Source organism: Drosophila yakuba, chromosome 2L (genome assembly GCF_016746365.2).
Source record: "Drosophila yakuba strain Tai18E2 chromosome 2L, Prin_Dyak_Tai18E2_2.1, whole genome shotgun sequence".
NCBI classification, from domain to species: Eukaryota; Metazoa; Arthropoda; class Insecta; order Diptera; family Drosophilidae; genus Drosophila; species Drosophila yakuba.
In genome coordinates, this window is record NC_052527.2 from 4,611,706 (window position 1) to 4,637,272 (window position 25,567).

Below are 25,567 nucleotides of genomic sequence, written 5' to 3' on the forward strand. Positions count from 1 at the left end.
ACTGGGTAAAGACTGCTTACGTTCTGCTTGGACCACATGGCAATGGCGATAAGGATCGCCACTATATCCAGGATAACAACTACAGCTAGGCACGTGATTGACTACTTGACATTGGGCATTGGGGGCACAACTTCCTGGGCAGGGATCTCGACAGTGTTGATTGAGGCAAGCCAAGTGGCTAGAGCAGTCCGAGTTAAGCACACATTCGGGTCGACATCCCTCATACGGGTTACCGTAATACTCCGGTAGACACTGACACGAAGCGACTTCTCCACGCTCTCTGCAGATCGCATTGCTTCCGCACGGGTTCTGGTAGCATGGATTGATTTGCTCTCGCTGAATGGGCGGCCGGGCATAGCAACCAGTGTAAGGGTCTCCAATATAGTCGGCAACGCAAATACACGAAGGAACGTGGCTGACAACTTGACAGGTGGCAGCGTTTCCACAAAGTCCAGCACAAGGATCCTTGCATTTCTGACCAATACAAGCCAGCTGAAGCGGACACTCCGATGACGTTATGCACTCTGGTCGACAGTTGGGTGGTGTTCCTATGTAGTCCTTGAGGCACTTGCAAATGGCCTGTTCATTCTGATTTGTGCATTCCGCATTGGGTCCGCATAGCGATGGATAGCAGGGATTGAGCGGCTCCCGTTGGACTGGTGGTGGTGGCGGTAAGCGATGACACAGGAAGAAGGCATTACCTGAGTAGCCTGAAGGACAACTACAGTGCGGCACATGCCGGATGACCTGGCATTCAGCGAACTGGCCGCAGGCTCCAGGACAAGGATCCCGACACTGCTGGTTCAAGCAGGCCAGATGTGGGGCACAGTCTGAATTAATGGTACACTCGGGTCGGCACCTTGGCGGAACACCAAAGAAACCGGGTAGACAAGAGCAAACGGCCTGATCGTTAGCCTCTCGGCATTGCGCATTGTTTCCGCACGGCGATGGATGGCAAGGGTTTAGGGGCACCACAGGTGAAGCTAAACAAAAAAGGGAGTTGTTAAATAGAGAGTCTGTAGTTGGCAGATTCTTAGTTTGGAACCTACATTGCACAAGAGTACACTGAACGAAAGCATTGCCGGTTGTTCCGGCTGGGCAATTACACGTGGGAATGTGATTGCGAACCTCGCAAGCTGCTCCAATACCACAGGCTCCTGGACAAGGATCGGTGCACTTGCTGCGCTGGCAGGCTTTGTCTCTTGCGCAGTCCGTATTGAGGACGCACTCAGGGCGACAGCCCACGTAGGGGTTGCCATCAAAGTCGGGCAGACATGAACACTGGCCTCCGGGGCTGCAGATTGCATTGGAGCCACAAGGTGAGGGATTGCAGGCATCGCGAAGGGGTGGAGTTGGCGGTGGTGGAGTTCGTTGACAGCTGATGAAGGGATTGCCCTGATAACCTGATGGACAACTACAGATGGGCGTGTGGTTTATGACGCTGCATTGAGCCTGCAGGCCACAAGAACCGGGACATGGATCGCGACACTTTTCACTGATACACGCCAAATGGGACGCGCAGTCCGGGTTAATTACGCATTCCGGCCTGCAATTTGGAGGTGATCCGTAGTAGCCAGGAAGGCAGGAGCATACGGCTTGGTTGCCTTGAGCTCGGCACTGACCAAAGGCTCCGCAGCGAGAGGGAACACAGGGATCGCGGTGGGTCTCTTTGGGGGCATCGTAACTAATGGCGGGTGCTGCGAAGGGTTTGGGGTTAAGTAAACTATCAAAGGAATTTATTAAATCTTGAGTCTTACGAATTCGTTGGCAGCCACTAATGGCATCACCCGTGAAACCAGGCAAGCAACTACAGTGAGGACTGTGATTTATGACACGACACTGGGCACTATGGCCGCAGACACCGGGACAGGGATCGACACAGTGTTGTTGAACACAAGCAAGGGTCAAATCACATTCACTGGAGATGGTGCACTCGGGTCTACATGCAGGTGGGGATCCAATAAAGTCGGGCAGACACTTGCAAATTGCCTGGTTGTTCGACTCCCGACACTGGGAGTTCGGACCACAAGGTGACGGCTGACAAGGGTGGGTGGGAACTGGTTCGGGCAGGGCTGTCGGGATAAATACAGAATAAGCCTCTAGTCCAATAATTATTCTTTCCAGGTTCTGCTTACGTTCACGCAGGACACTACAGTAAACGTAGGGATTTCCTTGATATCCCACATGGCAGTTGCATTGTGGCAAGTGCTCGCGCACTCTACATTCGGCATTGGTACCACATGTTCCGGGACAGGGATCGCGGCAGTGTTGGTTAAGGCAAGCCAAGTGGCTGGGACAGTCCGAATTGAGAACGCACTCCGGTCGGCAGCCTTCATAGGGATTGCCAAAGAATTCCGGTAAGCATTGACAGGCTCCGGCTCCGTTTCTCTCAGAACAAACTGCGTTGGCTCCGCATGGACTGGGCACACAGGGAGTTTGTGGCTCGGGAACATCTCGTACCACTTGACAGCCTACAAAAGGATTGCCGGTTTGTCCAGCCAGGCATGTGCACATGGGTGTATGGTTAATCACATAACATTCAGCATTGGAGCCACAGACACCTGGGCATGGGTCTCGGCACTTCTGATTCAGGCAAGCCAGATTCGTGGGGCAGTCTGAGTTGGACACACACTCGGGTCGGCAGTTGGGTGGTGTGCCAATGAAACCACTTAGACAACTGCATTGTGCATTGCTGCCTTGGACACGGCATTCCGCATTAGCTCCACATGGCGATGGTTGACAAGGATCAATGGGCTCATGCTTAATCGGTGGCGGTGGTGGCCGGTGACAAGCCGCGAATGGATTTCCCGTAAAGGAACCAATGCAATGGCAGCTTGGGCTGTGGTTTATGACCCGGCATTCGGCATTCAGGCCACAGACTCCGGGGCAAGGATCTCGGCAATGACGTTGGAGGCAAGCCAGATGAAGTGGGCACTCAGCATTACTAACGCACTCTGGCCGACATGAAGGTGGAACACCGATAAAGTCCGGAAGACATGAGCACACTGCTTGTCCGTTGATATTGCGACACTGGGCATTTGGTCCGCAAGGCGAAGGCTGACAAGGATCTATAACATCGCGTACCGGAGCTGGTGGCAGGGGTCGGCATTGGCTGAATGCATTTCCAGTCATTCCCGGTGGACAGTGACACATGGCTACATGTCTGTGCACCTCACATATGGCATTGGATCCGCATGTTCCTGGACATGGATCGATGCACTTGTTTCTCACGCACGCCTTGTTCCAGTCGCATTCTGTACTTAACACACATTCCGGTCGACAACCAACTAATGGGTTACCCACAAATTCAGGCAGACAAGTACATTGTCCCTGATTGCAAACGGCATTGGGCCCGCAAGTGATCAATGCACATGGATCACTTATTTGAGGCGGGTCCCGAACAACTGGAGGTGGAACATGGCAGGATGTAAAGGCATTGCCAATAAATCCAGGAGCACACTGACACGTGGGATTGTGATTAATAACTGTGCACAATGCATTGAATCCACAGGCTCCAGGACAGGGATCGCGACAATGCTGTTGTTGGCAGGACAAGTGAGAGGGGCAGTCGGGGTTTATCGTACACTCGGGGCGACAGTTGGGCGGGGTGCCGAAATAGGAGGGCCGACAACTACAAGTGGCAGTTCCCTGGTTATCCCGACACTCTGCATACTGGCCGCAAGGCGATGGTACACAAGGATTGCGGTACACATCCAACTGCGGTGGCCGTGGGGCTGGAATTTAAAGGAAGGACGGGTAAACTAAATGCTTGCGCGTCTCCTAGAGGTAATATCTTACGTGGCAGGGGTAGGCAGCGTGAGAAGGCATCGCCTGTGAATCCGGCACGACAACTACAAATAGGTGCATGCTGGATAACACGGCAATCGGCATTTGAACCACACACACCGGGGCAGGGATCACTACACTTTTGCCTAATGCACGCCTTGTCATGAGAACACTCTGAACTGGTTACGCACTCAGGTCGACAATTGGGTGGCGCACCGACGTACTCGGGCAGACATGTGCAGATGGCCTGCTCGTTGTTTTCACGGCACTCCGAGTTGGGGCCACACGGGGAAGGCTGGCAGGGATTGACATATTCTTTAAGGACAGCTAAAGGTATGGGAGAGGAATGGGTTACCATATGAGCGCAGAGCAAACCAAACACACAACTCACGTTTCTCGGGAATTTGACAATAGCGATATGGGTCACCAACAAAGCCGTTCTGACAATGACAAGTTGGTATGTGATTGATCACGCGACACAAAGCATTGAGGGCACAGACTCCTGGACAGGGATCGCGACACTTCTGCTGTTGACAAGCCTTGTCCGATGGACAATCGTTATTCGTCACACATTCCGGCCGACATATCTCGTAGGGATTTCCATAGTATTCGGGAAGACATTGGCAAGAACCAACATGGCCCTCCTGGCGACATACAGCATTGGCTCCACAAGGATTGGGAGAACAAGGCTGAACGACCTCGGTTTGCTGAATTACTGGTATTAGGCCACAGGAAGTGAATGGGTCCCCAGTATATCCTGGTAGACAGTAGCACATGGCACTATGACTTATAACGTGGCAATTGGCGTTGGAACCGCAAGTTCCCGAGCAGGGATCGCGACATCTTTGGCTTAAGCAGGCCTTGTCGAAGGAGCATTCCGAATTGGTGATACACTCCGGGCGACAGTTTGGCGGAGTGCCAATGTACTCCGGCAGACAACTGCACTGCGCCTGATCGCCCACAGAAGTGCATTTAGCATATGGACCACAAGGTGAGGGTTGGCACGGGTTCTTTGGAATCAACTCATCGCGTCGCACGGGTTCCGGGAAACATCCCAAGAAGGGGTTTCCATTGTGCCTTGGCGGACAACTGCAAATTGGTGCATGGTTCACAACGTGGCAAAGTGCATTAAAACCACAAGTTCCTGGGCACGGATCTATACAATGCTGCCTCTGACACGCCAGTCTAGGCAGGCAATCCGAGTTATGCGTACACTCCGGTCGGCAATTTGGTGGCGTTCCAATGAAATCCTCAATACAGGAACACACAGCGTTGTTGTTGAACACACGGCACCGACTGTTCGGACCACAGGGCGATGGGTAACACGGATCTGGAGGTGCCAGCGACACTGGCGGGGTTTCACATTGAATGAAGGCATTGCCTGTCATACGCTCTGGGCAACGGCACATGGCAATGTGGTTAAGCACATCGCAGATGGCATTCGGTGCACACGTTCCCGGACAGGGATCCACACACTTATGTCGAACACAAGCACGATTTCGCGCACAATCCGCATTTAATACACATTCCGGCCTACAGCCGGTATAAGGATCTCCTTGGTACTCGGGTAAACACGAACATTGACCATTTTGGCAGAGAGCATTGGGGCCACAGGGCGATGGATTGCACGGATCATCGAGAGCAACGGGTTTGGCTAGGGTTAAGGGTAAGGTTATACTTTGACCAATAACGCGCACACTTATTATTCTTACGTGGTGGCTGGGGTTCAGGGTGACAGTTGGAGAACGGATCACCCACATAGCCAACTGGGCACTGACAACTGGGCACGTGATTACGCACATGGCAAATGGCGTTGTAGGCACAGGAGCCAGGACAGGGATCCGCGCATCGTTGATTGATGCAGGCCAGACTGGACAGGCACTCTGAGCTTTGAGTGCACTCGGGTCGACAATTGGGTGGAACACCAAAGTAGTTGGGTATGCAGGAGCAGATGGCTTGACCCTGGGATGGTCTACATTGGGCATTGGCTCCGCAGGGAGATGGTTGGCATGGATCGCGCGCGTAATCATGGACAATATGTGTAGGTGGAGCTGGACATATATGGTAGATCATTAGAAATCTCTTCGAGATATTCCACTTTTGACAACTTACGGGGAATGGGGTAGCATCGGGTAAATGGGTCTCCTGTGTAACCCGCTTGACAAGAGCAGAGTGGAGCGTGGTTCACCACCTGGCAATTGGCAGAGCTGCCGCAAGCACCAGGACAAGGATCCAGGCACTTGTGACGAACGCAGGCCTTGTCAAGATTGCACTCAGAGGATACCGTACACTCGGGACGACAACCCGGCGGAGTGCCCACATATTCTGGCAAGCAAGAGCATGTGGCCACACCATTCTGCTCGCGGCACTGAGAGTTAGGACCACAAGGAGTGGGTTGACAGGGGTTGACATACTCGCGAATGGCTATAAAAGAGTATATGATGTGTTGAGGCATATGTCGGGGGTACGATAGCGAGGTCTGCTTACGTTTCGGTTCGATGCTACAATACCGATATGGGTCACCTACATAGCCACTGAGGCAGTTGCAAGTGGGCAGGTGATTGCGTACAAAGCATTCGGCATTTTGTCCGCAGCTTCCGGGACAGGGATCACGGCATTTCTGATTGACACAGGCCAGCTGAGAGGAGCAATCAGAGTCAAGTACACATTCAGGACGACATCCTTCGTAAGGATTGCCGAAGTACTCTGGTAGACACTGACAGGATCCGACTCCATTTTGCTGGCGACACTCGGCAAAAGTGCCGCAAGGATTGGGGTTGCAGGGTTGCACTATCTCAATCGGTTGCCTTTGGATCTGTGGCACACAGCGGACGAAAGGATCGCCGCTGTAACCCGGCTGACAGTAGCACATAGCACTGTGACTTATCACGCGGCACACGGCATCAGTTCCGCAGAGACCCGGGCACGGGTCCTTGCAGCGGTTATTCGTGCAAACGTGCACCTGACTGCACTCGGAATTGGAGACGCATTCGGGTCGACAATTGGGCGGAGTGCCAAAGAAGTTGGACAGGCACGAGCAGGAGGGTGTTTCTCCTACGCGACGGCACTCGCTGTTTGGACCACAGGGTGAGGGCTGGCAAGGATCTATGGGCGTAATATCCCGCTGGGGCTCAACTAGAGGTGCGACATTATATAAATGATGTCCTCTTAAAATGGTTATTATAACTTACTAATCATATGACATTGGACAATGGGATTTCCCGTATAGCCGGGTCTGCAACTACAGAAGGGACTGTGGTTGACCGTTCGGCACTCGGCATAAGTGCCACAAGCTCCAGGACACGGATTGACACACCGCTGATTCTGACACGCCAAACTTGGGGAACAATCGTAGTTGGTGCTACACTCTGGTCGACACGAGGGAGGCACCCCAAAGTAGTTGGGAAGACAACTGCACACCGCTTGACCGTTCTGCTCCCGACATTCAGCATAGGAGCCGCATGGCGAGGGATTGCACGGGTTACGGTATACATCAACTAGAGAACGGGTAAGAATTGAACTGGGTATTCTCCTTTAAAAAATGGGATTAACCTACGCTGCACTGGAGTACATTGGACAAAAGCGTTTCCTGTCATTCGATCGGGACAATGGCACATGGCAATGTGGTTGACCACATCGCAGATGGCATTGGTGCCACAGGTTCCGGGACAAGGATCGGTACACTTCTGTTGTATACAGGCCAGATTTCGGGGACACTCAGAACTGAGAACACACTCGGGTCTGCAGGCCACATAGGGGTCTCCCTGATAGTCGGCCACGCATGTACACTCGCCCTGATTGGAACAGATGGCATTGCTGCCGCATGGACTGGGGTTGCATGGATCGCGGGGCTCTTCACGGGATGGTGGGGCTGCAAAAGGTTCCTGGTCTTAGTCCAAGAAATCGAATTATACACTGAAAACTCTTACGTGGTGCCGGGTGGCAGGCCAGGAATGCATCGCCCACATAGCCGCGAAGGCAAACGCAACTGGGAACGTGACTGATAACACGGCACTCGGTCTGTTGACCACAAGCACCAGGACAGGGATCACGGCAGCGCTCGCCAATGCAGGCCAAGTGGCTTGGGCACTCTGCATTGATGGTGCACTCGGGACGACAATGGGGCGGAGTACCGAAATAGTTTGGCAAGCAAGAGCAAATCGCTTGGTCCTGTTGATTCCTGCATGACGCATACAGGCCACATGGTGAGGGGAGGCAGGGATCGCGATAGGGAGCTACATCTCTCAAGGGTGGCGGGGCAACTGGCATCGGGTAGAGAGGATTAGGCTTGATCTTATACACACCAGACTTTTCCTTTTTCTTACTTGTTGGTCGGGGTACACAGCGCACGAAGGGATCGCCGGTCATGGCGGTGGGACACTTACAAATGGGACTGTGGTTGCGAACCTCGCAGATTGCTTGCTGGCCACAAACACCGGGACAAGGATCAACGCATTTTTGATTGATGCACGCCCTGTTGGGGGCGCACTCTGAGCTCGAGGTGCATTGTGGCCGGCAGTTGGGTGGGGCACCCTCAAATTCTAGACGGCAGGAGCATACTGCCTGCTCACTAATCTCGCGACAATTTGAGTTCGGGCCACAGGGGGATGGTTGACAGGGATTCACATACTCATGGACAATAGCTAGTTATGGTTAGGAATACAATACAAAACAATTTTCTTGAATTAGTAACTACTTCCACTACTACGGCCATTAGTACGACTACGTGAATAATTGGAACTCGCTTACGTTCTGGCGGCTGGCTACAATAGCGGTACGGATCGCCTATAAATCCAGCGAAGCAGTTGCACATCGGTGTGTGGTTGACCACATTGCATTCGGCGTTTTGTCCGCAGCTTCCGGGACAAGGATCACGGCACTTCTGCTGCTGACAGGCTCGGTTTGCTGGACAGTCCGAGTTCAAAACACACTCCGGCCGACAGCCTTCGTAGGGATTTCCGAAATAGTCTGTGAGACACTGGCAGGCTCCGGCTCCATTCCGTTGGATGCACTCGGCATTGGCTCCGCAAGGTGATGGCTGGCAAGGATTAATGATCTCAACATCCTGCACAATGGGTTGACATTGTGTGAACGGATCTCCGGTCAAGCCAGCATCACAAATGCACATTGCTGTATGAGAGACGACGCGGCAAGTAGCACTTGAACCGCACAATCCAGGACAGGGATCGCGACACTTTTGATTGATACATGCCAGGTTCGAGGGACACTCTGAATTGGCCACGCATTCGGGTTTGCAATACGGCGGTGAGCCCACAAAATCAGCAAGGCACGTACAAGTGGGTGTCTCACCAACGGCGCGACATTCAGAGTTCGGTCCACAAGGTGACGGTCGGCACGGATCCTGTGGCACAATATCTTGACGTGGTGGCTCGATAATCTGCTGACAACCCACGAAAGGATTGCCAGTGAACCTTGGCAAGCACGTACAGAAGGGATTGTGGTTAACCACACTGCACTGGGCATTACGGCCACATGAACCGGGACAGGGATCGCTGCACTTTTGGTTAACACACGCCAGGTGGGACAAACACTCCGAGTTCGACGTACACTCCGGTCGACAGAGTGGTGGGGTTCCAATGTATCCTGGCACACATGAGCAAACAGCTTGCTGGTTGATTTCGCGGCATTGGGAGTTGGGTCCACACGGAGAGGGTTGGCAAGGCTGGACAAGGACGGGGGCTGGAAGGAAATCGTAGAGTTGCACATTGTTGGGCTTTGAACACGACCTTGAGGGAAAATATTTACGTGGTGTAGGTTTACACTGAACGAATGCATTGCCATTATATCCCTCCGGACAAGTGCACATGGGCACGTGGTTAAGGACAGTACAAATGGCATTGGGGGCACAGGTACCGGGACAAGGATCGAAGCACTTGTTCCTTGAACAGGCAAGTTCACGTGAACAATCCGCGCTGGTGATGCATTCGGGTCGGCAACCGCTGTAGGGATCGCCATGGTATTCCGGAATGCAAGTACAGACTCCATTATTGCACTGAGCATTTGGACCGCAGGGTGAGGGGTTGCATGGATCGTCGAGCTTAACGGCTGAGGAAGGAATGGTTTGAATCCATTTCACACTTTTCTGCTTGTACGGAGTCTTACGTGTTGGAAGCGGAGGTGGCAGAGGCTGACACTGACTAAATGGATCACCGGAGTATCCTGCTGGACAGGTGCAACTAGGCGTGTGATTGATCACATTGCAAATGGCACCATAGCCGCAAGAGCCGGGACACGGATCTCTACATTTCTCATTAATACACGCTTGACTGCTAGGACACTCCGCGTTGATGCGACATTCGGGTCGGCAATTTGGAGGGGCTCCTATGTACCCGACCAAACAGGAACAGGCAGGGGCATCTCCCTGGGACCGGCACTGGGAGTACGGGCCACAAGGTGAGGGCACACAGGGATCAACCGGAGTCTTTTGTACTGGTGTTGGTGGTACAGCTTTTGGAACAATAGAGCAGTTAGAAGAGGGTTCTACCATTTGGAAACAAGATGACTTACGGGGCTTGGGGAAACAGCGGAAGAAGGCGTCGCCCGTGTAACCGGCACGACATGAGCAAATCGGACTGTGGTTTACCACTCGACAGATCGCTTGATCCCCACAAGTGCTTGGACAAGGGTCAACACATTTCTGGTTCACACAGGCCTTGTCAGTAGGGCACTCTGAAGATATCGTACACTCTGGGCGACACACAGGGGGTGCTCCCACATATTCCGGAAGACATGAGCATATGGCTTGTTCATTCGCCTCACGGCACTGAGAATTCGGGCCACACGGCGATGGCTGGCAGGGATTGACATATTCCTTGATCGCTATAAGGGTAGATAGTCCGTGGAAGATTACAGGATTTAATAAAATCTGACCATTAGTCTTACGTTCTGGCACACACGAGCGGTATGGATCACCGGAATATCCCGATATACAGCTACAACTGGGCACATGATTCAGGACATTGCAGAGAGCATTCTGACCACAGGTTCCTGGACAGGGATCCTGACACTTCTGCTGTTGACAAGCCTTGTTCGATGGGCAGTCCGAATTGAGAACGCACTCAGGGCGACATCCCTCGTACGGATTGCCAAAGTATTCTGGCAGGCACTGACATGAGCCGGCATCTTGGCGAGAAGTGCAACGGGCATTGATTCCACAAGGACTGGGACTGCACGGGTCTAGCTGATCTAGCTCTTGAATCCTCTTTTCCTTACATAAAGTAAACGGATCACCTTCCATGCCTTCGGGACAAACGCAGCTCGGAGTGTGTGAAAGGACTCGGCATTCCGCAGATTGTCCACATAATCCTGGGCAAGGATCGCGACACTTTTGCTGAATGCACGCCTGATTCGTGGGACACTCTGAGCTGGTCACGCACTCTGGGCGACAGTTAGGTGGAGCTCCAATGTATTCTGGCAGGCAAGTGCAAGAAGGTGAGTCGTTAACTTCACGACATTGGGAATAGGGTCCGCAGGGAGATGGCAGGCAAGTTTGCCGTGGTGGTGGAACCGGAGGCTCTATGATCTGCTGGCAACTCACAAACGGATTACCCGTGTAGCGCTCTAAGCAGCGGCAGAATGGACTGTGGTTAGTCACATGGCACTGGGCACCGCGACCACAGACGCCGGGACAGGGGTCACTGCACTTCTGGTTGCGACACGCCAGGTTCAAGGGACACTCCGAGTTTGTAGTGCATTCAGGTCGGCAGAATGGCGGACTTCCAATGAAGGAGGTGATGCAAGAGCAGATTGCTTGCTGATTAATGACGCGACACTGTGAGTTTGGTCCACAAGGCGAGGGTTGGCACGGATTCTGGACGACGTCAAGCTCTGTAAGGTTGGCGAGTTTATGACAACTGGGGATGAGGACTTGAGGCAAAATCGTCTTACGTGGAACTGGGCTACACTGGATAAAGGCATTGCCTTGCATTCCTTCTAGACAACGGCAGTTGGGTATGTGGTTTAGAACCTCGCATATCGCGTTGGTGCCACAAATACCGGGACAAGGATCAACACACTTGTGACGGACACAAGCTCGACTACGATCACAATCCGTGTGCAGAACGCACTCTGGACGACATCCGCTGTACGGGTCACCGTGGTATTCGGGCAGGCAAGAACAAACTCCATTGTTGCATTGTGTGTTAGAGCCACATGGTGATGGGTTGCACGGATCCTCCGGTGGCAGTGGGTCTCGAACTGATTTATTAAAGTTTAAGTTATGAATTTTGAGCTTCAGCCCTGGTAGATAATGCATCTTACTTTTCTCGGGTATTGGCTGTGGGTTGCAAACGCTGAATGGGTCACCTATATAACCCGAGAGACAACTGCAGATTGGCGTATGGTTGATGACATTGCACTGAGTGTTAAGACCACAAGAGCCAGGGCAGGGGTCCCTGCATTTTTGATTAATACAGGCCTGATGACTGGGACACTCGGCATTGATGGAACATTCTGGACGGCAATTAGGTGGAGTACCCAAATATTGTGGAAGGCAGGAGCAGGATGGTGTGCCGTGAATTTCGCGACACTGAGAGTTTGCACCGCAGGGTGAAGGAACACAAGGGTCAAGGGGTTCACGTTCGATGATTGGAGGGGGAGCTGAAATTGATTTCATTTATGGTATTAAAAGGACCTCTTTAATCGTGACTGCTTTCTTACGCGGCTGGCGGTAGCAACGAGTGAATGGATCACCAGTGAATCCACTAAGGCAAGTACAAATGGGATTGTGGTTACGCACACGACACTCGGCCTGTTGACCACAAACGTTTGGACAAGGATCCACACATTTGCGATTCACACAAGCCTTGTCGGCGGCGCACTCGGAGCTGCTGGTGCATTCCGGACGACAGGCAGGCGGACTGCCAATGAACTCTGGCAAGCAGGAACAAACTCCTTGCTCGTTTACTTCACGACATTGCGAGTTGGGACCGCATGGAGACGGCTGACAAGGGTTCACATAGACACGTTCAGCTGGAAGAAAACCATCGATGGTAACGGTGTTCTTACGCGAAATAAAATCTATCTTACGCGGCTCATTGACTGTGATGCGGCATATGCTGTACGGATCGCCGTTGTATCCAACCAAACAATTACAGGTGGCCAAGTGATTGATCACCTGGCACTCGGCGTTTTGGCCACAGGTGCCGGGACAGGGATCACGGCATTTCTGGTTGACACATGCCTGATTTGACTGGCAGTCAGAGTTCAGAACGCACTCGGGACGGCAGCCATCATATGGATTTCCAAAGTAATCAGGTAGACACTGGCAGGATCCTGCACCACCACGTTCCTCGCACTTTGCATTGACGCCGCAAGGACTGGGGTTGCAGGGCTGCAGAACTTCAGGAGGACTATCTCTTATTGGACTACACTGACTAAACGGATCTCCGGTGAAGCCACCGTCACACAAGCACATGGCACTATGACTGAACACCCGACAAATGGCATTCTGACCACACAGCCCAGGGCAGGGATCCACACATTTCTGGTTTATACAAGCCTGGTTTGAGGGACACTCGGAGTTGGATATACACTCGGGTCGGCAGTTGGGCGGTGCTCCCACAAATTCAGGTAGACATGAACAAGATGGCGAGTCTCCAGATACACGACATTCGGAGTTGGGACCGCATGGAGAAGGCTGGCAGGGATTTTGAGGTCTTTCATCGCGTATAACTGGAAGAACTTCATACTTCAGCATACGCCGGAATTAGAAACTATGTTGTCTTACTTAGCGGCTGACAGCTCACGAACGGATTTCCGGACATGCCTGTGGGGCAGCTGCAGAAGGGACGGTGGTTGACGACGTTGCACAGGGCGTTAAAGCCACAAGTACCAGGACACGGGTCGCGACACTTCATATTTTGGCAGTCCTGATCGGCAGGACAGTCCGAGTTGGTTACACATTCCGGCCGACATTGCGGCGGGCTGCCCACGTAGTTGGCCAGGCAGGAACAGACCGCAGTTTGTTGCACCACACGGCACTGGCTGTTCGGGCCACAAGGCGACGGTTGGCAGGGATTTTGAATCTTGGCAGGCGGCACAGGTCGACACTCAAAGAAGGCATTACCAGACATTTGCTCTGGACAACGGCAAATAGGGATATGGTTATTAACCTCGCACAGGGCGTTCACCCCACAAGTTCCAGGACAGGGATCGATGCATTTGTTGCGCACACAGGCCCGATCCCTTGGGCAGTCGGTGTTGAGCACACACTCAGGACGACACGAGACGTATGGATCCCCTTGGTACTCAGGTATACAAGAGCATTGGCCATTACGGCACAGAGCATTAGCTCCGCAAGGCGATGGATTGCAAGGATCGTCGGCAACTGGTGGCGCGGGGGCTACAAAGGGATAAATGATCGGAGTGGGTAAACATTCAGCAGATCTGTAAGATTTTCTGCGACACCTACGTTCTGGAGGTTTGGGGTTGCAGCTGGTAAACGGATTTCCTATGTAACCATCGATGCAGGCGCACAGTGGTGTGTGATTGATGACACTGCAAACGGCGTTCTGACCGCAGGCTCCTGGGCAGGGATCGCGACACTTTTGGTTAATACATGCCAGCTGACTGGGACATTCGGAGTTGATCGTGCACTCAGGGCGACAATTTGGTGCCTGGCCAATGAAATTAGCCAGACAGGAACAGGCAGGCACACCATTGATGTTCCGGCACTCGGAGTTAGGACCGCAGGGTGTTGGTATACAGGGATCCCTCAAAGGTTCGTCCTTGGTCTCAATAATCGGCGCTGTGATACGGAAGGGTTTACTATGTTTCAACCCTGGGTAATGGGAGTTGGGCTTACGTGGAATAGGGAAGCATCGAGTAAAGGCGTCGCCTGTGTAGCCGCTAATGCAACTGCAAATAGGGCTGTGGTTGCGCACTCTACATATGGCATTATTTCCACATGTATCCGCCGCGCAAGGATCCACACATTTCTGATTAACACAAGCCCTATCAGCAGAACACTCCGAGGAGATGGTACACTCGGGTCGGCAGGATGGTGGAGTTCCTACGAACAGGGGCAGGCAAGAGCAAACCGCCTGCTCATTCGAAACGCGGCACTGGGAGTTGGGACCACAAGGTGTCGGCTGACATGGGTTTACATATTCGTTTTGCGGAGCTAAAATAGGGCACTTGAGTAGGGGCAAAAGGATTTGTGGTTGGTTCCGGCTTACGTTCTGGCAGTCGATTACATTGACGGTATGGATCACCCACATATCCGGTCAGGCAAGTACAGGTTGGCAGATGGTTCACCACTTGACAGTTGGCATTCAGCCCACAGGTTCCTGGGCATGGGTCCTGGCATCTCAGTTGTTGGCACGCCCGGTTGGACGGACAGTCTGAGTCAAGCATGCACTCCGGGCGACAGCCTGCGTAAGGATCTCCAAAGTATTCCGGCAGGCACTGGCAGGATCCAACTCCGTTGCGATCGCGGCATACGGCATTCGGCCCACAAGGACTCGGACTGCACGGAGTACGGATTTCATTTTCATATGCGATCTCCGGTTTGCACTGCACGAACGGGTCTCCGCTGAAGCCCTGCTGGCAAATACATTGCACGGCGTGGCTAACCACAAAGCACTCGGCATTAAGGCCACAGCGTCCTGGACAAGGGTCGACACACTTCTGGTTCACACAGGCCTGTTGGCTGGTGCAGTCCGAGCTGGTCACACACTCTGGTCGACAGTTCGGAGGACGTCCAATATAGGTCTCCAGACAGGAACAAGCAGGGGCCTCACCAACAGGGCGACACTGGGAGTAAGGTCCACAGGGAGATGGGCGACATGGATCAACGGGCACAACATCACGAACGGGAGGTTCAACTGGGAAAGGTAACTCTTGTAAAGATGACTCTTTTTCCGGCATAATGGTCTTACTCTGGGGCTGGCAACGAATGAAGGGATTACCCGTAAACCTCTCAGGACATGTGCAGAAGGGGCTATGGCTGACAACAGCGCAATTAGCACCCACTCCACATGTTCCGGGGCAGGGATCTCCACACCGTTGGTTCAGGCAAGCTTGAGTGGGTGCACACTCCGCATTGGAGGTGCACTCGGGTCTGCAGGATGGCGGAGTTCCAATGAAGCTTGGCAGGCACGAACACACCGCTTGCTGATTTGTCTCTCGGCACTGCGAGTTTGGACCACAAGGTGAGGGTCGGCAGGGATTAGATACGGTAACTAGGGGGACAATTGTTAGAGGAGCTTTTGAGAAGGTTAACCAATTCGACGTACTCTGCACAGGAGAGCAGCGGATAAACGCGCTGCCAGCGGTGCGTTCGGGACATCTGCACATGGGTATGTGATTGATGACATCGCAAATGGCATTCTCGCCACAAGTTCCTGGGCAAGGGTTGACGCACTTGCTGCGATGGCAAGCCTTGTCCCTGGGACAGTCGGAGTTTAGAACACACTCGGGACGGCAACCAGAGTAGGGATCGCCATGGAATTCGGCCAGACAAGTACAGACTCCTGCGTTGCATTGGGCATTCGAGCCACAAGGTGATGGGTTACAGGGATCCACATATTCGCCTATTAATTGAGTTTTTTCATTTAGCTGGAACATGTTAGGTTGTGATTCCAATTCCTTACTTTGTACGGGCTCTGGTGGCGGCGCTGGACGACAGCTGGAGAACGGATCACCCGTAAAGCCAGCGGGACAGACACAAATGGGCGTATGGTTAACTACACTACACTCGGCGGCATAGCCACAGGAACCGGGACAGGGATCTATGCACTTCTCCCGTATGCAAGCGAGATTAGAGGGACACTCTGCACTGATCGTGCACTCCGGCCTACAGTTGGGTGGCGCGCCCAAGAACTCTGGCAGACAGCTACAGGACGGCACACCTTGTACATTGCGGCATTGGCTATTCAATCCGCAGGGCGATGGCAGGCAAGGATCACGCTCAACTCGTTCGATTACAGGCGGTGGGGCTAGGTTGGATATAAGCATTTACAGGATGTTCGATGGGAAAAAGAAGCAAACGCTTACGTGGCAGGGGATAGCAACGGGTAAAGGAGTCACCGGTGAAACCTTGACGACACTGACACAGAGGACTATGATTACGCACCCGGCACTCGGCATTGATGCCACAAGTGCCTGGACACGGATCCTGACAACGTTGACTGATGCAAGCCTTATCGGTGGGACACTCTGTGCTCAGCACACACTCGGGTCGGCAGTTGGGTGGCAGGCCGATGTGGAGCTCCAGGCAGGAGCACACGGCCTGGCCGTTGAGTTCGCGGCACTGGGAGTTGGGACCACAAGGTGAGGGGCGGCAAGGTTGTGATGGTTCGGTCACTCGGGCAGGGACTAGAAAGGGTCGTAGGTCAGGGACGAAATCAAGACGCTTTTAAGTGGGTTATCTTACGTTGGGGTGGGTCCACGTGGCAGTAACGGTACGGATCACCCGTGTATCCAATGCGGCATGTACAGGTGGGCAGGTGGTTCGTAACACTGCAGTCCGCATTGCTGCCGCAGGTGCCTGGACAGGGATCGCGACACTTCTGCTGCTGGCACGCCTTATTGGAGGCGCAGTCCGAGTGGCGTACGCACTCCGGACGACACGACTGATACGGGTCGCCAAAGTGATCGGGCAGGCACTGGCAGGAACCGATGCCATTCCTCTCACGGCAAACCGCATTCGAGCCACAGGGATTGGGCTCGCAGGGAGTCACCTGCTCATTGACAATGCGTTCTATTGGGGGGGAGTAAACGGATTTCATCCAGAAAGAAAGGGACAGATATTTTCATTAAAATGGTCTTGAGTGAAACGGGTTTAGTAGAATACAACACACCTGGCGTTGGTTTTTTGTCAGCTGATTAATCCGATTGCAGTTGTGGTATTATTGTGGCGGATTAGCGTACAAGTACAAGTTAGGTGTTGGCATTAATCGCTCCAATCGAAGGATATTGCGGTTCAGGTGCAGCGATTCGTAAATCGCATTATTTAGTTTTGTTAAACTCTGTGTGCTTAGTGCATTGGCAGTGTTTTGTGAGTGCAATGTGCCAAGTTAATTGGCATTGAGTTATGTTTTTGTGTCGTAAGTAAAACAAGTGTTCTTTTGCGAGGTTATATCATTTCATTTATTGCTCATTGTTAAACAATACGCTACAATTTTGTTAAATCATTTTAATTTGCTAATTTATTGCTAACGCGCTTTGGTTTTTGTTTGGTCTACGACCATTATTTGGTTAATTTCTTTGGCGTTTCTAAGGCAGAATTTTGGGTGGGTCAGGGTCAACAACAACAACGCAGTACTCAATTTCGGGTAGTTGGGTTAGGATTTCGATTCATTTTGGTATAGTAAGCGATTGGAGAGACGGGGCCATTTGAGGTATCAGGGCCAAATAACAAATTAGGTAAAAGCATTTCACGGGAATTATCCCCCCATATCGAATACAGCAGGAACAATATAGCAAGGTAATACATTTTGAGGCAGCAACGATAACGTCAGGGGTTAAGGTAATACATTTTAGGGCAACAACGATTTCATCAGGGGTTAAAGGCAAAAATCAAGGCGGGTGATTTGGTGTAAAGGCATTAAAGGTTGTATATAAGGAAGCAATAAGGCGTGGCAAGTTTGCATATTGTAATTAAGGCATTAGGGGCAATAAAAGCAAATAAATAATTGACTAAACCTAATTAAAATCTTTGACTTTCCCAGCATACAGACACTTCCAATTGCACATCCACTCAGACAACTCGTACAGAGTGTGTGCCAAATTGAAAGCTGCATTTCGCAATTCGAGTGCACTGTGATTTTGTGTATAAAAACATTGCTGGAACACTCATTAATTTGCAATGCATTGTGTCTGTGCGTGCGATAATCATAGATTTTAATGCATGTAAATTGTGGTAGAAAAAAGCTGCCTAGAAGCACATTAGAACAAGTCACGCGGCTGAAGTGAGACACAAGTGCAAACAAATAGTGCAAAACAAGTAGTACACAAGTGCAACGATTGCAATTGCTTTTAAGTGATAATTGTTCTTTTGTTCTAATGCGCTGGTAACGAATGTGAAACTTTGCTTTAAAAGGATTTTAGATCTAGGGTACCAGGGGAATTTCACTGAGTTTTCTTTATATTTTTTTGGTTGGCCAATACTGAGGTGACTTCTTTAGTTTCACATTCTTTTTATTCTTTCAAGACGCAAACAAATGTTTTGGCTGTGCGGCATTTTTGTTTGATTTTTAATAATAGCAAGTGTTTTACTGGGCGCCCAGTAAGAAACCAAAACCACAAATTAGGTTTTATAAGCTGGTTTACGTCTTGACCTAACCACTAAGCAAATGAAAACGGGGTCCTACCTTGCTCCTTCTGACAGCCAGTAAACGGATCTCCGGTATAGCCCACATCGCATGTGCAGATGGGTTGATGATTGGCCACATTGCAGCGGGCATTAAATCCACAGGCATTCACACACGGATCCGAACACTTTTGGCGGATACAGGCCTTGGTTGGTGGACATTCCGGATTGATGGAGCACTCGGGTCGGCAGCTTGGTGGCGTTCCAATGAAGGTGGCCGCACACGAGCAGGCAGCGTTTCCATTCAGCACCTTGCACTCGGAATTCGGTCCGCAAGGAGATGGCTGGCATGGGTTTTCTGGTGTCGGTGGTGGCTTGCGTTCCTCCTGGTAGCATCGCGTGAACGGATCACCAGTGTAGCCCGTGTTGCATGAGCACGACGGGTTGTGGTTGATCACCTGGCAGCGTGCAAATTGCCCACAGGCTCCGGGGCAAGGATCGACGCACTTTCTGTTCACACAGGCAGTGTGCAACGAGCACTCGGAGCTGACAATGCACTCTGGTTTGCAGGCGGGCGGTGAGCCCAGCATTCCCGGTTGACAGGCGCAGACAGGTCCTTGTCCGGATATATGGCACAAGCTGTTGGGGCCGCATGGGTTCGGTTGGCATGGATCCTTGGCGACTGGCGTCTCGTGGCGACAGTGGACAAACGGATCGCCTGTGTAGCCCTGCAGGCAACTGCAAATCGGTATGTGGTTCGAAACATCACACTGCGAGTTCTGGCCACATACTCCTGGACAAGGATCAACACACTTCTTGTTCAAGCAAGCCTTGGTAGGTGCGCAGTCAGTACTCAATGTACACTCTGGACGACAGCCGGTGTAGGGATCTCCCTGGTAGTCCGAGAGGCAGCTACAGATGCCGTTTCGGCACTCTGCATTCGATCCGCATGGCTGCAGATCGCAAGGATCCTGTGTGAGTGGAGGTGACTTTGTGATCTCTTCGATGTACTCGAAGCAACGAACAAACGGATCACCGGTGAATCCTCCAGGGCAAGTGCAGATGGCCAAGTGGTTCTGAACACGACATTCGGATCCGACTCCGCAGGATCCATCGCACGGATCACGGCACTTCTCTGCAATGCAAGCTCGGTCCGGCGAACAATCCGTGTTTACAACACATTCGGGTCGGCAGTTGGGTGGTGCTCCTATAAAGTTGGGCAGGCAAGAGCACGAGGCCTGATCGTCACGCACTCTGCATTCCGAGTTCAATCCACATGGCGAGGGTTGGCATGGTCTCCTAACGGGCTCATCCTTGGGTCCTGGAGGCGGCGGTGGCGGAGCTGGGTAGCAGCGAGCGAATGGATCACCCGTCATGTCCAAGGGACAACTACAGATGGGATTATGGTTAATCACTTCACACTTCGCATTCAGGCCACACGTCTTGGCGCAAGGATTAGCGCAACGGAACTTGTGGCATGCCTTGGTTGAAGGACACTCGGCATTAACTGTGCACTCTGGTTTGCAATTCGGTGGGGCTCCAATAAATGTATCCAGGCATGAGCATACGGCTAAGCCATTGGCGACCCTGCATTTGCTGTTGGCTCCGCAGGGGGACGGAATGCAAGGATCTGCAACTGGTGGTGGTGTTGTGACCTCCACTCGACGACAACTGGCGAACGGATCTCCAGTATAGCCATCGTCGCAGACACAGTTGGGCACATGGTTCACAGCATAGCACTGGGCATTCAATCCACAAATTCCTGGGCAAGGATCCTGGCACTTGTTGCGGATGCATGTCTTGTCCGTGGGACAATCTGAGCTCAGTACGCACTCGGGACGACAACCCTCGTACGGGTTACCCTGGTACTCATCAATACATTTGCAGGCAGCGGCTCCGTTCCGTTCAATGCACTCGGCATTTGGACCACATGGCGATGGCTGGCAAGGCTTCGGTGGCTCCTCTTGCTGCGGCACACACTGAACAAAGGCGTTGCCGGCGTATCCTGCTGGACAAGAGCAGGACACAGCGTGCCCGATGACACGACACTCGGCATTGGTTCCGCATGATTCTGGGCATGGATTGCTGCATTTGTTGTTGATGCACGCCTGCGTAGATTGACAGTCCGGATTGATGATGCACTCGGGTCGACAGTTGGGCGGCGAGCCAAAGAACTCTGGTTGGCATTGGCAGACGGGACCATTCCTATCATTCTTGCAAATCGAGTTGGGTCCGCACGGCGATGGCACGCAGGGATCTTGAGGAGGTGTCTTTACATCTGGGGCAGGAATCGGTTGCAGGACAACGCATTGCTTGAACGGATCTCCAGTTCGGCCAGGTGGGCAGCCACAAATCGGACTATGATTGATGACCTCACAACGGGCCTCTAGACCACAAGCTGCAGCGCATGGATCCACGCACTTCTTGTTGACACAAGCTTGTAAGGCGGAGCACTCGCTGGACACCACACACTCGGGACGGCACTGGGGCGGTGATCCAATATAACCAACCAGGCAAGAGCAAACCGCATGTCCGTTAACGTCTCGACACTGACTGTTGGAACCGCATGGCGATGGAGAGCAGGCCTCAATAATAGGATCCTCCACGACGGGTTTCACACGACAGTTCACGAACGGATCACCCTCATAGCCCTTGACGCATGAGCACACCGGAATGTGGTTCATCACCTCACACACGGCATTGTTACCGCAGATTCCTGGACAGGGATCCACACAGCGGTTTCGCATACAGGCCTTGTCCCTAGGACAATCCGCCGACAGCGTGCACTCAGGACGACATCCCTCGTAGGCATTGCCTTGGTAGTTATTTTGGCAGCGGCACTCTCCGGCAAAGCAGTCCGCATTTTGTCCACACGGGTTCGGGTTGCATGGATCATTCTTGGGTAGGGGAGATCTATCTTCTTCCTTCTTCGTGCAACGCACAAACGGATCTCCCTCGAAGCCCTCAATGCAGTTGCAGATGGGCAGGTGGTTGAGCACATGGCACTTGGCCTCGAATCCGCAGGATCCAGAGCAAGGATCGGCACACTTTTGGTTAATACAAGCTTCCGTGGGTCCGCATTCCGAGTTCAGCACGCACTCCGGGCGACAACGAGGCGGAGCCCCGATGAAGTTCGGCAGGCAGGAGCATGCCGGACTATTGCCCACGATCTGACACTTGGCATTGGGTCCACAAGGCGAAGGCACACAGGATGCGGGAGCCGGCGACGGTGTTGTATTGTCATTGGTGATTGCTAAGGAAATTATTATAAACGTTTTCGGTAAGCAAAATTACAGATGATCGTTTTTTTGAAGATAGGTTACTTTTTGTGAAGTACTATTAGTATTTTAAGAATATATATAATTACTTACCAACTCTGGTGCACTCAACAAACGGATCTCCAGTCATCGTCCTGGGACATGTGCAGATGGGACTGTGGTTCTTGGTGGTGCAGATGGCCCGGATGCCGCAGGTATGCTGGCAGGGATCAACGCACTTCTTGTTTACACATGCTCTTTCCGGAGCACACTCGGCGCTGACCACGCATTCCGGTTTGCAGTTGGGCGGCTGGTTGATGAAACCTGCCTGGCAGGAACACACTGCCTGGTTGTTCATCGCACGACAATTGCTGTTGGGTCCACATGGAGATGGATTGCATGGGTTAAGCGGAGGACGCGGTGTGACCGGCACGGGTTTGCAGCTGAAGAACGGATCTCCAGTGTATCCAGGCGGGCAGTCACAAGTGGGCACATGTTTGTCAACTGTGCAAATGGCATAGTCTCCGCAGATATTGTTGCATGGATCGACGCATTTGAATCGCGAACAGGCTTGGACAGCGGAACAATCATCGTTATTCTCGCATTCTCGTCGGCATCCTCGTTGGGCATCGTAGGGATTACCCTCGAATCCATCGTGACAATAGCAAGCTCCAGCTCCATTCCTCTCCCGACACTCGGCATGAGGACCGCATGGTGATGGTTCGCAGGGCGATGATGGCGACTCGGTGGGCGTCACTGCTGGAATCAGCTGGCAGCCAAAGAGTGGCTCTCCCTCGTATCCATCGGCGCAGGAGCATACAGCATTATGCTGCACCACCTGGCAGATGGCGTTGCTACCACACGAACCGGGGCATGGATCCACGCAGCGCTCCTGCTGACAGGAGAGATGATTCTGGCACTCGTCATTGTTTGTACATTCCGGTCGGCAAGTGGGCGGGCGTCCAATATAGCCCGCGTTACAGGAACAAGCTGCTTGGTTTCCAATCTCTCGGCAAACAGAGTTGGGTCCACATGGTGATGGCACACACGGATTCTCCACGTTCTTGACTTCAGGCGTGGGCTGACAGCCGGATATCGGATCACCTGTCATGCCTGGCTGGCAGGTACAGATGGGGTTGTGGTTCACCACTTGGCATTTAGCATTATTGCCACAAGATCCTCGACAAGGATCCTCGCACTTTTGGTTAATGCAAGCCCTGTTCTGTGGGCACTCCGAACTGACCACACATTCCGGTTTGCAGCTAGGCGGTGCTCCAATGTAGCCTTCCAAGCAGCTGCACACTGCATGACTGTTGGTGTCCAAGCACTGGCTGTATGGTCCGCAGGGTGATGGCTTGCATGGCTCCGGTCGTATGGTGACCACCTCGATTAACGAGCACGAGCGATGCGGATCTCCAGTGTAGCCATCGAAACAGTTGCAGTTCGGTCCGTGATTCAGGACCCTGCATTCAGCATTGATGCCGCAGGCTCCGGGACATGGATCCTGACACTTATTATTGATGCAGGCACGCGTGCGATCACAATCGTCGTTCTGGACACATTCCGGTCGGCATCCACTGTACGGATCACCAAAGTACTCGGGCAGACAGGCGCAAGAGCCAGCTCCATTGCGCTCCCGGCAAATGGCATTTGCTCCGCAGGGGCTGGGATTGCAAGGATTTCTTGTCTCGTCCGGCGGGGCAACTAGAGGAGAGATGGGAGAATTTGATATGTAAATTAGTAAAGAATCTGAGATTCATTAGCAGGCAGGGATATATTACTTTGCTGTACGATCGCACAGCCTGAGAAGGGATCTCCGGTGTAACCTGGCACACACTCGCATGCTGGTCGGTGCTTGATGACCGTGCACACAGAGTGCAGGCCGCAAGCGCCAATGCATGGGTTCGAGCAGCGCTGGTTCACACAGGCCAGATTGGCAGGACAGTCGGCACTACTGAGGCACTCGGGCCGGCAGTTTGGCGGACGTCCCAGGTAGTCGGGCAGACAGGAGCATGCAGGCGAACCACGGACATCGAGGCATTTCGAGTTGGGTCCGCATGGTGATGGGATGCAGGGATTACCAGACTTATCGGTGGGTGGGGGCTCCACTACATGCCATATAGCCGTGCCAGATAGTTGAAGTAGGTTCATAGCACATTCAAACAAACATTTACATAGGTTCATAGGATAGTAGAGTTCGATAGTGGTTTTACAAAGTGTACATAAAATAAACATAATAAGAAAGGAAAAATCAAACATTAAATAGTGTATATACATGCAGGAGGTAGAAATCTTGGGTTGGACGGCAGGCCAAGTGGGGGAGTAGATTAAGTATCGTGCTTTTGGGGTTTAATATTTTAGGGGGGTTTCAATTCTTACAAGGTGGAATAAACTGTAGTGATATTCAAGTAGGTTTATATCGAAGTCGTAAAGATCTTAGCTTCCCCATTTGGCTTGCATTCCTCATCTATTGAGCTAATCATGCTTACACAATATCTTGGTGCACCGGTTGAAGGGATCTCCGGTAAAACCTGGGGCACAGGAGCATGCGGGATAGTGGTTAATGACCTGGCAGCGGGCCTCGATGCCACATGTACCCGGGCACGGGTCCACGCACTTTTGATTCTGACAGTTAAGATTTTGTGCGCAATCCGAGCTAATGACGCACTCGGGCCGGCAGTTGGGAGCCGATCCGATGAAGCCCTGAAGGCAGGAGCACACGGCATGGCCGTCGACCTCGCGGCACTGACTGTAGGGACCACAGGGAGATGGTCTACAGGGGTTCTCATCCCGTTCGGCTGGGAAAGTAGGAGGTGGGATCAGTTGGATTGTGTTTCTTTTACAGGGCTACTCGTCAACCTACGTGGTGGGGGCAACTGGGGAATTTCACGGCACGCGCTCGACGGATTTCCAGTGTATCCAGCCAGGCATGAGCAACTGGGAAGATGATTGGACACACGACACTGGGCATTCAAACCACAAACACCTGGACACGGGTCCACGCATTTCTGGTTGACGCACGACTTGTCGCGCGAACAATCACTGTTCACCACGCATTCGGGACGGCAGCCACTGTACGGATCACCGAAATATTCCGGCAGACATGTACAGGAGCCGGCTCCGTTGCGCTCACGGCACTCGGCATTGGGACCACAGGGCGAGGGTTGGCAGGGAGTCAAACGCTCATCGGATATGGCTGGAGCTGGGGGCCACAAAGCGGATTAGGACTAGTTCCAAGAGACACTGAGCT

At 52.5% G+C, this 25,567-nt stretch overlaps 1 protein-coding gene across 25 annotated transcripts in view; it reads right to left on the bottom strand.

The window, feature by feature from the left end:
• LOC6526840 overlaps positions 1–25,567 on the bottom strand; it is a 111,287-nt gene that overhangs the window by 19,041 nt on the left and 66,679 nt on the right. For 13 of the 25 annotated variants that reach the window (XM_039371153.1, XM_039371154.2, XM_039371155.1 and 10 more), the window contains 36 exons: positions 25,181–25,519; positions 24,807–25,115; positions 24,099–24,425; positions 22,432–24,021; positions 19,122–22,313; positions 17,183–17,509; positions 16,804–17,124; positions 16,401–16,745; positions 16,044–16,340; positions 15,687–15,989; positions 14,985–15,632; positions 14,612–14,929; positions 14,219–14,554; positions 13,535–14,149; positions 12,835–13,479; positions 12,466–12,777; positions 12,067–12,405; positions 11,695–12,003; positions 10,690–11,634; positions 10,315–10,626; positions 9,910–10,254; positions 9,553–9,852; positions 8,536–9,486; positions 8,112–8,429; positions 7,716–8,048; positions 7,343–7,657; positions 6,978–7,283; positions 6,274–6,921; positions 5,899–6,210; positions 5,499–5,837; positions 4,178–5,440; positions 3,799–4,113; positions 2,136–3,734; positions 1,758–2,072; positions 1,050–1,697; positions 21–983 (listed from right to left, as the gene is read on the bottom strand). In XM_039371153.1, the coding sequence (XP_039227087.1) occupies positions 21–983; positions 1,050–1,697; positions 1,758–2,072; positions 2,136–3,734; positions 3,799–4,113; positions 4,178–5,440; positions 5,499–5,837; positions 5,899–6,210; positions 6,274–6,921; positions 6,978–7,283; positions 7,343–7,657; positions 7,716–8,048; positions 8,112–8,429; positions 8,536–9,486; positions 9,553–9,852; positions 9,910–10,254; positions 10,315–10,626; positions 10,690–11,634; positions 11,695–12,003; positions 12,067–12,405; positions 12,466–12,777; positions 12,835–13,479; positions 13,535–14,149; positions 14,219–14,554; positions 14,612–14,929; positions 14,985–15,632; positions 15,687–15,989; positions 16,044–16,340; positions 16,401–16,745; positions 16,804–17,124; positions 17,183–17,509; positions 19,122–22,313; positions 22,432–24,021; positions 24,099–24,425; positions 24,807–25,115; positions 25,181–25,519 (21,399 nt within the window). Of the gene's footprint in view, positions 1–20; positions 984–1,049; positions 1,698–1,757; positions 2,073–2,135; positions 3,735–3,798; positions 4,114–4,177; positions 5,441–5,498; positions 5,838–5,898; positions 6,922–6,977; positions 7,284–7,342; positions 7,658–7,715; positions 8,049–8,111; positions 8,430–8,535; positions 9,487–9,552; positions 9,853–9,909; positions 10,255–10,314; positions 10,627–10,689; positions 11,635–11,694; positions 12,004–12,066; positions 12,406–12,465; positions 12,778–12,834; positions 13,480–13,534; positions 14,150–14,218; positions 14,555–14,611; positions 14,930–14,984; positions 16,341–16,400; positions 16,746–16,803; positions 17,125–17,182; positions 17,510–19,121; positions 22,314–22,431; positions 24,022–24,098; positions 24,426–24,806; positions 25,116–25,180; positions 25,520–25,567 lie in introns of all 25 variants that reach the window. The other 12 variants (XM_039371157.1, XM_039371142.1, XM_039371161.2 and 9 more) reach the window with 5 other exon arrangements.